Source organism: Chaetodon trifascialis, chromosome 2, assembly GCF_039877785.1.
Source record: "Chaetodon trifascialis isolate fChaTrf1 chromosome 2, fChaTrf1.hap1, whole genome shotgun sequence".
NCBI classification, from domain to species: Eukaryota; Metazoa; Chordata; class Actinopteri; order Chaetodontiformes; family Chaetodontidae; genus Chaetodon; species Chaetodon trifascialis.
In genome coordinates, this window is record NC_092057.1 from 1,181,283 (window position 1) to 1,197,255 (window position 15,973).

The following is a 15,973-nucleotide window of genomic DNA, read 5'->3' on the forward strand; positions in this document are numbered from 1 at the left end:
ACAGTATTAGTCACTGGTTTAACAAGACCATTGTTGACAGAGCAGCATCAAATGCTCTCACTAAGCCCTGTGAGTGTCCTTCTCGAGGGCTCATCCGGGATTTGAACGTGAAACAACATGTAATCAGGCTGCGTTTTGCTTTTTGATTGCCTTTCTTTCAAACTAGGAGACAGGAGGGACCTGCTGGAGCTGTCACTCAAGCACATCCCAAACTAGATGTTTAAAAAAACTTAATCCTGCGTTTAATCTACACAGAGTCGTTGTGAGCATTTATACTTGTGTGCTGGTGTCTGCATCGCTCTGCAGTTACACCACCAAAACACTAGTGGGTGATATTGCCATGTTTCAAACAATGACATCTGAAAGTGAGCAGATGATGTTGGCCTCACAGCCAATAAAATTTGGAACAACAGTTACTTTCAATGAAGGACATTGGAGGAGGAGGTCTGTGCAACCACTGAATCCGTTGAGGCAGATGAGGGTCAATTTTCTGTGCTTGTTTGGCCACCGAGGGACAAGATAAGACTTTATGGATGCCACTCCGGGGAATTTCGTCGTTTCAGCCAGCCATAAAGAGGTCAAAAGTAAACAGGGTACAGAACAGAAAAACAGCTATGAATATGTACATCTGTACAGATTCTAAAAAAAAAATGGTGAATGCCATAAAAATTGTGAATATTCTAATGAGAAAAGGAACTGATGACGTGTCGTATTGCACCTGAGAAATATAGGACTGTGTACATGCACAGTTTCTAAAAGTACTGTTGCCAATCTGGGTCATAAATAGTGTTATTGCACAGTTGAGAGAAATACACAACTTAGAAATTAAACAAGCGGGCAAGCAGGAAAAGCATTTCAGCAAACAGCTGTTTAAAACTACAACTGTTCAAAAACTACAAGCCCCACATTCCACCAGCTGCAACGTGACGACGTAGCCAGTGTCACGTGAGAGAAAGGTGAACAACACTGGAAAAAGTAGCGTATGAAGGCTTTTAAATCATACACACCCTCCTCTTCCCTCACCTCACTGATTGTTTCATTGATCTCTTCCTGGATCTACAATCAGATAATCACTGCTTTGCTCACTGGAGCCGGTTTCTGATTGGCTGAGAGGCGATCAGAGGGTGGAACTATGGTCAAATATTAGACCGATGCCTCAGCAGTGTACGAGGAATAAATAGCTTATTTTCATTTTGCATGAACAGAAGTTAGAAGAAACTAAACATGAGAACTTTCTATGTGCACTTATGATCTGTTCACTGATTTAAAACATACTATAACATTTTGAATATGTTTATTATCTGACATAATAACAATTTATTTAACACATCTTACCATGTTGTAATATCTAAATTTTGCTTTCAAAACTGTGACAATAGAGAAACAAAGAAGCTGCAGTCTACACTCCACCCATTTAATCCAGGCTCTTGGGTAAACCGTGACTATCTGTCGTACTTGCAAACCTACAGTACATGCACTTTGTACTGTAAGTCATTAAAACAAGCGCTCCCAAGACGTCACTTTGGACTTAGTACTGGGAAATAAGGCCATTTTTTATGCTGGTTACTTGGCTCTGATTATAGCGAGATGGACTTATGCTCTTTCAGTTATTTTATTAGAGTTTATGGGAGTTTATAATTAACTTTGGATTTGCAGAGTGAGGTCCTTGAAAGCACCACTTAAAGTAAATACACATTCATTATGGTCAAGAGTCAAATTGCTGATATGTCAACTTTTTTGACCAATAAAGTTCATTCTAATTGTAATCATACATTTATAATGGGAGCCTTTATTTTTGATATATATTGAATTTGTTTGCATGTTCACTGCTCTGACTAACATACTCTCTATCTTAGTTCTTCTTAGAAAGTGTTTCAGGATGTTGAGGCTCTGAAGGATTATATTTCTTTCAGGCTGATCATTGGAGAAAATTACAATTTAGTGATTTGTCTGCCCATTAATGTAGAAAGCCCCGTTAAATTCACACTAAATCCATCAAATGATCCCAAACACATGAAATGAAACTACAGTCAGTTTTGAGAGCTGATTTTACTCCAGGCTTCAAAACAGACTGTGTTCAGTCTTGACCTCTGTCAAGATATTAGAGATATTATACAAATCCTACATGTCAAATTAAGGAACTCTGAGAAATGAAGGAGTTTAAAAACAAAAACTGAGACTCAATAGATATTTAAAAAAAATGTGTCTCCATACCAATTAATTAATTAATTAATTAATTAATTAATCAGTTTACTTAGACTTTTGCTTGCTAAAACATCATTATTAGTGATCTTAAATTCATGTTCTGACTGGCCATAAATACAACGCGGCTGTCTGTGTTAATCTGTAATCTGTTTAATCCCAAACACATTTACAGATTCGTCCAAAGATACTTGGCAAAAATAAATAGATAAAAATTGCAGCATCTCATGTTCAACAATACCCTTATTGTTTTGTTTTTTCTAAATAATGTACATATTTGGTTGAGTTTTATTTTGTGTTCATTTCTTTTTCTACGTCTCCTTCTCTGTTCTTTATTCTTGCTATTATTGCTGTCTGTACCAACACAGTTTCCCCGACATGGGATCAATAAAGTTTTGTCTTATCTTAAAAACTAAAACAGTTTTTTTTATCTGCATCACACCCAGGTGTTTGCCGAGTGTTTAAGGAATATTTAATTTATGCACTGCAGGCTTCAGAGTCCTTCACACTTGGCATACTTTATGTCCGGAGGCTTTGGGTGTCCCGAGGTTAAAATAAATAAAATAAGATGGAGACCTTGTGGATGTTCCACACTCCTCTGATGATACCACATGAAAAACAACACTGACTGAGGGTTACCCACGCTGTTTCACCTCCTGTCTGTCTGTCCGAGTGCTTGTACAGCAGCTGAGGCTCATCAGCTTATTCTCTTATTCAAAGTGAGGCTGGCCAGAAGTTTCTCCACATCAAACATAACATACATACTGAATACATGAAATCACAGTAAGCACACAAATTCAATATGGATTCCTACAGTTGGATTTTAATGTGATTTAAACAAGCAACTTGATGCAAATTCACCAAATGAAGGATGGAAAACAGGCTCTTTTAGGTTTGATTCAGACAGTTTACAGTATAATCTAGCAGAAATTGATTGTTGTATTCAAAAGTTGTGAACTCCGTCTCTTTTTACCCAACACACGTCTTACAGAGTACATTTCCTTTAACTGTGGAAGGATCCTGCATTGCCTCGCACTTAAACTATTCTAAAAAAATGAAATAAAACATCATTTCATAGACGTAGTGTAAAAACTGTAACACAAATTAAAAACAGCACTTTAAATCATGAACAATGTGCCTTTAGATGAAGTGGTGCGTCACAAACTATGTGTCTGCGATAAAGTTTCTCCACAAAGTTATGACATATCATCCATCCACAAAGATAAGTATGAACGTGACATGTATCACCTGCCCTTCTGCACACAATGAACTGTAATAACTGCTGCTCCTGAAACAGATAAGAACATTATTGATGCCAACAAAAACAAAAAAAGACAAGAAGAAAAGGATGCCTCAATGACCAAATAGAGACATGTGTAGCCCAGATGGGGAAAAGACAGATTAGATGAGACCGGTGATAAAAGAAGAAAGAGAATACTTATTTTCTTCATTTTATTTGTTTCCATCAGCAAAGTGTTAAATGTCCCATTGCAGTTGAATGCACCGCTCACTTCACCCCATGTGGGGGTGTACCTAGCCTCAGCAGCCAATCAGAGTCTACGCAGGTCACGCTCAGCCTGCCGGCTCGGAGGTGTGCAGGCGCGTTGTTCCTCCGTTTTTCTAATCTCAGCCAGTGAAGGCAGCTGCTGCTAAGAGAACAGAAACACAGAAAGAGGACGAGAAAAGGGAAAGCCAACACTCTGATGCTATTTTTCTGTTGTTTCTCTGTGCAGTAAAGAAAGCAGTGGTCATGAAAGTGAAGTGAATAATGGCGCAGTATTTCTGAACATGTGTGTATATGGTGTCTGTTATTTCATGCTGATGTACAGTATATGTTAAAGGGGAAGTTGTTTTGTTTCCTGTTGCCAATTTAAAGATGAATAATTTGATAAATCATATGATGAGTCAAATAATATTTTACTTTGTAAAATGCACATTGTTGAAGGAACTTAATTCATTTCAACAGTGAGTTTGATGTAAACTAGAGGGTCATTTTTGGTGCAGTCCCTCTCTCTCATGAATAGGCCTATAGTGTAAGAGCAGAGCACACTTCTTTGATACCTCTAAAACAAACTCAGTATTTACTGCTCTTTTAGTTGCACGTGGTTTTGATATGGTTATATGTGATATTTTGAATGTTAATGGTTACTTATCATGAGTATTACTGAGTTACTGTTAAGATGAACAGAGAAATAAGTGAGCACTTGAATGTTTAGTTCTCATATTGGATGCACTTGAAAATTGAATGTTGTACAACTAAAAACTGAAGATTTGAGATTTGATAAGATTAATATTTGAGGCTTGATGTCTTTTTTTTTTTTTTTACATTTAAACCTTGAGGGATGCATCTGAGAGTAGAGAGTAAATTATATGACCTTGTTTATAGGTCAGGTTTTTGAGAGGACGGGAAAATCCGAGGACCAGGGCGAGATTCCGGTCGTGACAGATGGCGAGCCAACCACTTTGAGGAAGAATCACCACAAAGGAGTTACCCACGTACACGCTCACACACATACATTCACACCACGCTTCCCTGGACCTTTAAAATCAGGTGCACCTACAGCAACAACTCTTAGACTACATTCCCACCAAACGCCTCAAATCGCGCCTCAAATGAAATCGCGTCGCGCCAGACGCTCCAGTTTTGACGCTGGTACAAAAACCCCTTGCGGCGTCATCGCGTCGCGCGACAAGCCCGCCCAACAACAACATTTCTTCCGCCATTTCATTCTCTCGTCGACCACGTCCGTACGTCAGCACGTCGATGACGATCTCAACGCTGATAGGCTGTCGCGGCGCGTCTTCACGCGAATCCGCCGCAAAAGTTCAATAATTTCAACTCGAGCGATGAAGCGATGGTGCGACGATGAGAGCGATTTTCGCGGCCAACGCGTCCATCGCGCGATGGCCGCGAACATTAACCTTGTTCATATCCCTGCACTGTCTACAGTCCATGTGCATCTTGATTCCTAACATCTCAGACACTCACTTCTCCACCTGTCAATGTTCAGAAAACTGGATTAGGTTCCACAAGCCTGATCCAAGCTATGGTCTTTACATGTGCAACGCATAATACTTCAGAAATCTGAAAATAACCAGGACCCAAGGATATCATCTCCTTTTCATGGGTTCCTAAATATTAAGACTCAGGAAATAAATCTGAATCAGTCCTTCAAAGGAGAATTCAGGCCATCTTCTCCACCTCATGACTCATTACGGGTGATATTTATTCTACTTATCATTGGATCTTGTATGAAAAGATTGGGTGGCCATCTCTAACACTGAGACTTGACAAACATTGGTTTCTATTTACAAAGTGGCAACTTGCCATCGTACACCACTTCCTTATTAAACTGCTCCCATGGTCATTGTTTGGCCTGTTCAAGTCATTGGCTTATGCTTAAGTCCTGAGTGTGAACGCTAAGCCAAAGCCATGAACACAAACTGCTTTGTCGTTGAATTGTTTTCTTATTAATTATTACTCACTCTGTTTAAAATGAGGACATACCCTCAGTGACTCTTCAAGATTTAAACAAAGGCTGAATAATCGATTGAATGATTTCAAGGATTCCTGGATCCCACATTGCACAACTTGACTGTTCTGGTCCTGGAAAAAAAACTTCACTAAAATTCATCAAGTGCAGTAAAACGTGCATTTTCTATGAATATTTAGAGACTTTTTGTTAAATAGTCTGTCTTCTTTAATTGTTTACATTTTGAAAACTTACAATCATCTGACACCTTTCTCTGTGCGTTTGTTGCATTACATTCAAACAGCCTTTCCTCTTTAAGTTGGCCCACTGCAGATTTCGTGCAGCACCCTGCAGTTAGTGTATGAGGGCATCCCAGTGTGTGAGGCATGCATGTCTGCCTTTGTAAACTTACAGTAGCAAAAAACATAAATTACCTGTTTGTCAAAACGTGGCTCTACAACACCATTAGCCAACCCAAAGGTACCTTTAATTCCACTCCTTCACATTTTCATGTCACTTCACATATCAGGACCAATAATCATTCCCTTCACATTTTTTTGCTGACAATCCTGAAGAGCTCATATTTTTTAAAAATGCCATCTTTTTTGACATTTATATAGTGCATTTATTGAGAAACCTAGTATTAGTATTATTGAGCAAACTAGTAATCCCAATCCTAACAGGGTTGTCCAGGCTTTTTCAAGTCTGTCCAGTATTTCACCAGCTCTTCTGCAGACCCAAGAATGTAGGTGATGACCTTGGAGAATTCACAGCGATTGTATTTTGTGATATAGGCCTTGAACTGAGAGGGATTTGGCGGTGATGTGGGTGCAAGTCCCAGCTTTTCCATGCACATTCCAATGTAAGCATCCTCAATGTTAAAGGGTTTGATTGATTTTGAGACCTCCACAAATTTACCTGGAAGATCATTGGAGAAGATATATCCCATGCCCAGGGTGTAGGTCGGGTATGTGTTTCTTGGGTACATCTCCACAGGGACGTACCATTTGGAATTCTTTGAACGCAGCACTGGCGCGTTCCACATAAGCATCCCTGTCAGGTATTCCTTCTTGGGGATGCCTGGCTTCTGTAGCATGATCACTAAGTTGTCAATGTTCAGGAACATGTCCGAGTCAACCTTCATGCCGTAGGCTGCTGTAGGACAGCGTGTGGCCAGCCACTCCATGATCACCATGGTTTTGATGGTCAGATTGAGGTACGTGTCCATGAAGTCACTCTGAATCAGGTCGTGGTGCTGCAGATTCTCCTGTTTGACTTTCTCCTGCACCTGACCAGCATCAGCTCTTCCAGAGTAGCCCAGCATGAAGAGAGTGAAGACCACCTCACCCTGAACCTTGCTGTCTTTGCCCCATGTCTGACGGATGGCGTCCCGGGCTGCTACATCATGTGGTGCCACTGGAACCATCAGGACCAGGAAAGGTTTCGTGGTCTTACATACCTCTTCATTATCCATGATAAAGTGGTAGTTGTGTGCGTAGGCTTGGTGGTACTGAATGCCAGTAGGTGGGACAGTAGGTGGGACAGTAGCTGGTACTGTGGGTCGCACAGTAGGTTGCACAGTAGGTTGTAAAGTAGGTTGTACAGTAGGTTGTACAGTAGGTCGTGCAGTAGGTTGTACAGTAGGTCGTGCAGTAGGTTGTGCAGTGGGTTGTAAAGTAGGTTGTACAGTAGGTTGTGCAGTAGGTCGTGCAGTAGGTTGTACAGTAGGTTGTGCAGTAGGTCGTGCAGTAGGTTGTACAGTAGGTTGTACAGTAGGTCGTGCAGTAGGTTGTGCAGTTGGTTGTACAGTAGGTTGTGCAATAGGTTGGTAGTGCTCTTGGAGTGGAAAGCTCCCCCACCATGGCCGAGACCTGCTGAGCAGAGTGTAACGCAAGATGAAGACCACGATACAAAGCAGGAGCAGGACCTTGAACGAGAAGCGAAACGAAGGCTTCTTCTGACGACACAACCCCTTGATGAGTTGTCTAAAAACAACATAAAAAGGGAAAGTTAAAAGTGGTGAAAACGTATCGAAGGATGTAAACAAACAGTCTAATGTTAGAATGGACTCCGTGAGGTAGAAGTAGGGTGCACTTTGTTTTTATTCTATATTTCTGTACATTTTGGCAAAATGGCACTTTAAGAGACATGTCCATCCATCCATTTTCTATGCCGTTTATCCCTCGGGGTCACGGGGGGGGCTGGAGCCTATCCCAGATGTCAACGAGCGGGAGGCGGGGTAATCGCAGGGCAACATATATACAGATATACAGCCATTCACACTCACACCTAGGGGCAATTTAGAGTCACCAATTAACCTAATGAGCATGTTTTTGGTCTGTGGGAGGAAGCCAGAGCGCCCGGAGAGAACCCAGGCATGCACGGGAAGAACATGCAAACTTCACACAGGGAACCGAACCGGCAACCTTCTTGCTGTGAGGCACGCGCACTACCTGCTGCGCCACCGTGCAGCCCCGAGGGACATGTCATTAAACTGAAATTAAATTAATCAAATCTATTTATTGACATTTTTTTGATTTAATCATTTATTTTTCATTCATGGTACTCATTCATTCAGCCCTTTTTATTCCTGTGTTTGTTTTTCTTTGTACCTGACAGTCATTAAAATACAACAATACACAAGTAGTAGCACACAGGGAAAGAGGGGACAGTGAGTAGACAGTGAGGACATATTCTCTGAATTAGAAATTCAGAAAACATCAACTCTCTCTCTGCAGAATGACTCACCCCACCTTCAAGTACAGTGAAGGGACATCTCCTATTATAAGCCAATCTTCTTGTAGAGGAGCACTGTATAATTTTTTATTTTTATTTTTTATAGTGTGCTCATGTGATGCACATTCCTAAATCAAATTACAAAAACTATCGACATACTGGGTCCAGTTATTCTAGCAAAAATAAGTATCTATAGATTTGTTGCAGAATATAATACCGATGCCATACTTCGCTTCGTGCTCTGTCGTGAGAAGCTGGAGGCCACAGGGCACATACACAATGAACAGACTGGGGGTTGTGGGGGTCAGAAGGGGCCAAAATACATTTTCTTTCTTTCCAGGGCCCTTGACAAGGTAATCTAGCTATGCATATTTCATTTATTCTTTTTTTATGATCATGGAAAGATTCACCTGTTAAGGGCCTCTGGGCAAAAAGTTGTTGTGGACACCCACTGATTCTCACGGGATTCTTTCAGTAAAAGCGTTGATATGTCTGCGTCAGAGCGCACTCGGTAAATTTGGAGGACGGGACAGGGCCTATCAAACTTCTCAGCCCAGGGGCCTAACAGTAGGTTAAGGCGGCCCTGGATATAGCGTCTCTGTAATCTATATTTTTTCACTATAAGGAGACTTATGCAGTGTGCCTGCAGGAAAGGGAAAGTAACAAGCTGGGAGAATCAGGAAGCTGGAGAGAGTGTTTCATGAAAGGTGAAATCATCAAGAGAAAGTCACGTTAAGTCAAACAGCAGACGGGTTGTGTGCGCACTCGCCGGTGAAGCGGGACTTAAATACCTTGTCACAGGCGGAGAGAGACCGTGGGGGTATCAGTTAATGTTTGTGGCTACAGGGGAATCAAGAACGTTTGCTTGGGTGTGGCCTGAAGATCGGACATCATTTATTAGTTATGTTTTCTTCTGAATTCGTCTCCAAAGTGGAATGATCTGGTGTGCGCTTCTGTGCTTAAATACGCACGCGATGAAACGGCTCTTTAAAATGATTCCGTGTTTATTAACGATGGAAAAACTCTTTTTTTCTTTGATGTTAGTGCTGAATAATGACTTATGTGTCTCTTTTTATCTACATTTCAATTCTACGCTGACATTCTGATCTATGTTGTCTCAGACAGTCCGCTCAGCTCAAGTTGATTGTCTTATTATAAGTGGTAAGGGTGTGATACTCATAACACGGGACCTCTCCAATGTCTCATCTCCAATGTTCTTAAGCTCGTCTGAGATATTTTAAAAAAGACAGACAGTGATTTGTGCATCACGCTTATCTTAAGGCCAAAACGTCAACTTTATTCACTCCACACGCTGATGGCCTGCATTCGACCGAAGGTCCATTGAAAGGGGGTCAAATGATTTTAAGTCCTTACCTTTTCAGTCCACTCCCACCTGAGCTGGTCTCTTTAATCCCCATGACTGTCGCGAGCCTTCCTGCCGGATTTCCTTAAGTATTTGCTATGTTGTGGACTTTTCTGTCTTCTGAGTCATGAATTTGATTCTGCCATCTTATTAGGCATCCTAAAAACCCAAACTTTCACACACCATGACTTCACTACTGCCCGCTGGGATGAGCTACGAGCCAGTATGTACTCCCCGAATGACAGAGGGGGGCGGCGAGGGGGCGGAGGAGTTGGGGAGGGAGGGAGAATGTGTCATATAGTTTCTCACCCTTGATCAACTTTACAGACTATCGGGAATGGAAGAGGAAACCCTGCTTTGGAATGGAAAATCTCCAAATTTATTGCATGGAGTAATGCGGTCGTTCTGGTATCACCATTTTGTTTCAACTTAAGAATATGAGTGAAAGGGCTGCCTTAAAATTCTAAGTTAAGCGAAAAAAAAAAGTTATTTTGATTAAATATTCCTTGTTGTGTAAACATCTGCGTTAGTTTGGTTGATTTAGATTTCATCATTGATTTAACTCGGGTTTGATTTAAACGGTAATTGCCTGAACTTGTAAATCTATTTCAGCTTAATTAAAATAGTCAGTTGTGTAAACCTTTTGTTTCAGTTAAGTTGACTTGGATTTATTAATTGTTTGAACTGCTTAGGGTCGTTATTTGAATTTCCAAATTTATTTTAGCTTAATTAAAAGTGTCAGGTCATTTGAATCAAATGAATGAATCTATTGAATTATTCAAGATTTCTTTGAACTTAAACGTCCATTTCCAGTTGTTTAAACTTCCAAATCCATTTCTGATTGGCCATTTAACCAAATAATCAAAATCATGCTTAGCAAAACCTAATCAAAATTATTTAAATTAAAAAAAAAGAATGATTTAACAAAATAAATATTACAGTAACCTGTAATTAATGGCTATAGCATGTTTGTTTCAAAAGAGAAATATGACAAACAACAATTAACATGCAACCAGTTAAACATTTATTGGTGCACACACTTTGTCAATACAAAAAACAAAAAAAAAAAAAAAATGAGTGGCTTTAAATGTGTAACATACGCCTGTGACCATAAGACTGAAAATGCTAAAATAGCAACAAATAAACATTGCAAACAACGCACAATTGTCAAAACAAACAAACAAACAAACAAATTCAAAAAGAATGATTGTGGGGATCTTTGAATAACTACAGTATACTGTAAGGACCTCTGTTCCTTTGCAGGAATTTAGCGAGTGTCGTGGCAATAGGTCCATCTTTAGCCTTGAACATAGACTTTATAAACTGTGTGCAGTTACATCTGTATGGAAGCCCATTTCCGCCTGTTAAAGAAAGAAATGCTCCCATGGTAAGTCAGTGGAAATTCTGACCCTCGCATAATTTCGACGTTTTTTTTAAACTCACAACCTTGACTTTCAAATCTCATAATTTGGACATTTTATCTCATCAATTCAACTTTTAAACTCACAAGTTTGACTTTTTTTAATCTAATAATTTCGAGTTTCTTTTCACAATTGGTCGAAATTGTTGTCAATCTTGACGCAGTACAACAAACAAACCTATCAAATTTCTTTGCGCAGACAGACAGGTACACACGTGGGCAGGCTACACACGCACGCGCTTAGAAAGACACTGACTGAAATGGAAACGATGAACGATTAACAATGAACGTGTTTTAGAATGTGTGTCTCTTCACTAACTAGTATCTGGGGAAACTGTAGGCTAAAAGTGTGCAAATGCTCAAAATAGGAAAGACTGCAGGACTCATTTTATTCAGTCAGACTTAAAACATTGAAGAGTAGCCTACAGAGTCTCTGGCCCATAGTGGGCGACAGTGCACCGCCCTCCTTAAGCCACACAAGAAAAAGAGAGAGAAAAGAGTTTATTTTGCCGGTCTAAGTCTTAATATTATTGTCCAATCAGCAGCCTGAACATCACTTTCCAACCAGAAGCAAAATCGCCCCAGGCGCTCTCATAGACTTACATGTTGAGATTTTTTTTTTAAATTTGGACCCTACAATTCATTTCTATGGGCTCCGGGAGGGCTTGCCCCAACGTGATTTCGTCATACGCACTGATGCGTGCTCGGAAGATACACACAGCGCGCGACAAAGAAAGATACTCACAGCGCGCGAAAAAAAGAAAGAAAAAAATGAAAGAAGACACTCACAGCGCGCGGGACTCAGGAGACTGCCTGATCGACCTGGCCCGCAACTGCATGAGTGATGAGTGAGTGTGTTATGAAATGGTGAGTTGTGTTATGTTGTACTCTCCAAATGTTGAATTGTTAATAGTTGTATTGATTGCATATTGCCAGCAAAATACTGTATGTACTGAACATGTTCTGTTAAGATTTGATTAATTACAGGTTTGACGTCTCACCAGATCAAATAATATCATCAAGGACAGTTCCCACCCTGGCTCCACCCTGTTTGACCTGCTGCCCTCAGGAAGACGTTACAGGTGCAAAGGTCCAAAACAAACAGACTCAAGAACAGTTTCTTTCCCAAAGCCATCACCACCCTGAACTCACATATGCACTGACATCAATCCCCTGGTCTACCTCTACTGTACCACAAATGTGCAATACTCCCTATTGGAGAAATACAATATGTTATGCTGTGCATTATATTGTACTGTGTACATAACTTGCTTTTTTATTTTGCTTCTACTTTTCTATATTGTTGTGTATTTATTGTATTTATTGTACCTTTTGCACTGAAGGAGCTGCTCTGAATTTCATTATACAGGGTATAATGACAGTAAAGGCATTCTATTTCTATTTCTATTTCTATAGTAGAATTTGATTTGGTTTGATTATTGAGATGGCATCCATGGTACCTATAAATTGTAGATTGTGCTAACAGTGATTTCATGGGCAAACTAGTAGATGACTGTATCTGTTGATGCCACAGTGGAAGTGTTTTATTGTGGAACCTAATTTATTGTATTTGAGACATTTAACTTGATATAGCTTTACAGAAATGCTGTACAGTATGTACAATTCATGTCTGGTGTTGCCATCTAGTGACTGAACAGGAAAACCAAATGAAACAATACAATGTAACACTGTAAAGTTAACTATCTGACTTTTATTTATTATTATTGTACTCATTGAAAGGATTCATCTTAGCCATCATCGCAACAGTTGCCCCCCCGAGAAATGGTGTTACTCATCATCTCACCAGTTTGCTTTCAGTCAACCTTTCTTTTCTTCATCTCACTGACCATGGCAGATCTCTCTATCTCAAGGTCACTTTAGGCTTTCCCTTCTGGAAAATCTGGCAGGAAGTTGACTTGTGACTTTCTGGCCCTCTTTAGTCTTTTTGAACTTGTTGATGCAGAGGTACGTGCATTGACTGAGCTCGGAACATCCAGCCACTCGCATCTTCTGCTGGAAGTTGCCCATTTTGAACTTTAAACTGAACTTCCAGCAATACCACCCACTGGCAGACCCTGGTTCCTTCAGACAAGGATGCTTGTTGATGAGAGCTTGGGCCACATGATCATACTCATCATGTGATGGGTAGGGACTGTGAGCATATGGCAAGAAAAGGAGGCTGCTGGTGCTATAGCACTGCTAACATTAGCCACACTCAGCAAACAACGTTAGTAACGGTTTAAAATGGCCATTAATACACGCGCGCTTAATGGTTTCTTTTTACTTTGAGACTAACAGTTGACTAGACATGTTATATTTTTTTCGACTGCAGGTGTGCAGCGCACACAGGAAATGTGCACCTTTTATTCCTTCATCACTGCTCTGTCAAACAGTTCGTTCTCTGGTTTTGTGTCATCTGGATTATTGCTCAGTTATCTGGTCATCTGCGTCTAAACAGTTAATAAAAAAATTACAAGGGGCACAAAACAAGGCTGCCAGACTTATTCTCAACTTTCCCCCTTTGACGAGTACATTTGATATGCATTGCAATTTGGGCTGGCAGGTAGACAGGTAGAGAGAGAGGGCTCGGGGGATTTTCCATGCATACAAAAGTAAAGTACTCACCAATATTATTAAAAATATTACAGAGTGTACCTCTAAACTCCTTCAGAGTAATGAGTCTCTGAGTGTGAGGTAGTGAGGTGCACAACACTGAAAACCAGTCTTTGCCAGGTAAGTTTTGGCCTCAAAATCATGCAACAATCTGCACTACACGCTGTTAATTCCTCTGTAACATTTAGCCTCTAGCACCTTTTTGAAAGCAGCACTGCTTTCGTAGCCTCAGTCATTATGCTGCTTTGAAGTGAGTCACGTGGAGGTGCGCCTGCAGACCGGCGGACCAGCTGCCTCCTAACAGAATGGGCATGAATGCATAGAATAATAAAGTGGCACAACGAATGTATCCAGAAGTAACTGAGTAAAAGTATTTCTCTCAAAATTTCTCCAAGTCATTAAAAAAAAACAAAACAAGGTGCTTATAAGTTGTTTGCAAACCCATAATAAATATACTCAGTGTTCATTTATTTTAGATTTAAGTCAGATCCAGGTTGAAACAGGTCCCCCCCCTCCACCAAGAAGGCACAAGTCAGTCCCGCTAAGCTTGAAGTTCAGCATTTAGCTTCCGGCTGTCTGCTCCTCTGCCAGTAACTCGTCATCTGTGGGATGCCAGTCGTTGTCACGGCGATCACTCCTGAAAGGCTGCAGCCGCTCAGAGGATGCGAGGGGTCGACAATAAACATAGTGTTTTCCGGAGGGTCGGTGGGAGAGATGCCTAGGCGTTTTAGGCACATGCCCAGGTAGACGTCTTCAATGTACAGAGGTTTAATCTGAGGAGAGACTCCCAGGACCTTCCCAGGCAGGTCCAGGGACATGACGTAGGCCATGCCCAGCGGATATGGAGGGTACTCTGGCTCAGCAATCACCTCTCTCGGCATGTAGAACTTGTTGAAAGGGTTTCTTAAAACCGGGCTGTGCCACCACACCAAACCCGTCATGTAGTTTTGTTTGGCCGTGTTGGGATCCAGCAACAGTTTCACCAAATTCTGGACATGGAGTAACACATCTGAGTCAATCTTTATGGCATAGGAGGCCTTGACACAGTGCGCAGCCAGCCACTCCAGCATCACCATGGTCTTGATGGTCAGATTGCGGTAGCTGTCCTGGAAGTTACTCTGGATCAGGTCACGGTGCTGCAGGCTCTCCTGTTCCAGCTTCTCCTGCTGCTGCTCTGCATCAGCTCCTCCAGGCAGGCCCAGAATGAAGACAGTCTCAACCAGCTGACCCAGAACCAGTTTCTCTTTTCCCCATGTCCTCCGGATGGCGTCCCGAGCTGCCACACCACCGGGTGCAACCGGCACCATCAGGACCAGGAAAGGGGTCGTGCTCTTACATGTCGGCGTCTCATCCATGATGAATCTGTAGTTTCGAGGATAGGCCACATGATATGGCCCAGGATCCTCCCATTGTGGTTCTGCTGCTGCTGCTGCTGCTGCTGCTGCTGCTGCTGCTGCTGCTGCTGCTGCTGCTGATGATGGTCCTGCTACTCTTCTGAGACCTGGAGCGTCCCAGCTCCCCGACTCCCCGTCAAAGTACAGATATACAAGGAAGACTGTCACTGCTCCCAGGATGCAGGTAAAGCTGTGTTTTAAGAGTCTCCTCCCGTCCTCCATTAAGACTACACAGGACAGAGATTCACATTATCACGTGACAGCAGCACTTTCCCCTGCAAATTCAGATAAACACACAACATAATCAGCTCACGTTTGAGAAAAAGAAGATAATTTCATGCTTTGAAAGTGAAAACAGTGTTCCTCAGTGTCAGTGCAGTGCTTATCTGTGTCATTTGAAATGCCTTCATACTAGTTCCACTACGATTTCTTAGTTTGGATATCAGCTCCAACAATGCCTTTTTCAATATGTTACTCTGAGCAATACATCATGTTTTTTTCCGCTGTACAAGAGCCTTTTTCCCCTCATCGCTGCCTGTTTTAGAACCATGTTCAAGTGTGTGATTTCTGGACTACAAAATTTATCTTCTTCCACTCAAAGAAAGTGCATATTCTCACATGTCTGGCATCATTTCAGCTGTGTAACGTGGACAGTTAATGAGAGTGTGAGCCAATCATGGCAAGCCAAGTGCATGACCGACCAGTACAAATATTCTGTCCCAGCTCAGACAATAAATTCAGCACAAAAATAGATGCAGGCCATCCATTTTCC

General features: G+C 41.3%; 2 protein-coding genes across 2 annotated transcripts; both read right to left on the reverse strand.

Annotated features, from left to right (window-relative positions):
- Window positions 1-6,351: 6,351 nt before the first annotated feature.
- On the reverse strand, window positions 6,352-9,829 carry LOC139349140 (beta-1,3-galactosyltransferase 2-like). The gene is made up of 3 exons (XM_070989674.1): window positions 9,786-9,829; window positions 7,551-7,660; window positions 6,352-7,229 (listed from the first exon to the last, which is right to left on the reverse strand). Exons 1-3 carry the CDS (start codon window positions 9,827-9,829, stop codon window positions 6,352-6,354), a joined length of 1,032 nt encoding a protein of 343 aa, XP_070845775.1.
- A 4,532-nt stretch (window positions 9,830-14,361) lies between these two features.
- On the reverse strand, window positions 14,362-15,423 carry LOC139348491 (beta-1,3-galactosyltransferase 5-like). The gene has a single exon (XM_070988666.1). It carries the CDS (start codon window positions 15,421-15,423, stop codon window positions 14,362-14,364), a length of 1,062 nt encoding a protein of 353 aa, XP_070844767.1.
- Window positions 15,424-15,973: the final 550 nt, after the last annotated feature.

Excerpts from the sequence above, each read along its gene's own strand:
- LOC139349140 (XM_070989674.1), bottom strand. The coding sequence starts at position 9,829 with ATGGGGATTAAAGAGACCAGCTCAGGTGGGAGTGGACTGAAAAG. Across the intron at positions 7,661-9,785 it reads GGTGGGAGTGGACTGAAAAG|ACAACTCATCAAGGGGTTGT; the intron begins GTAAGGACTTAA and ends TGTTGTTTTTAG. Across the intron at positions 7,230-7,550 it reads CTTGCGTTACACTCTGCTCA|TACCAGCTACTGTCCCACCT; the intron begins GCAGGTCTCGGC and ends TGCGACCCACAG.
- LOC139348491 (XM_070988666.1), bottom strand. The coding sequence starts at position 15,423 with ATGGAGGACGGGAGGAGACTCTTAAAACACAGCTTTACCTGCATCCTG.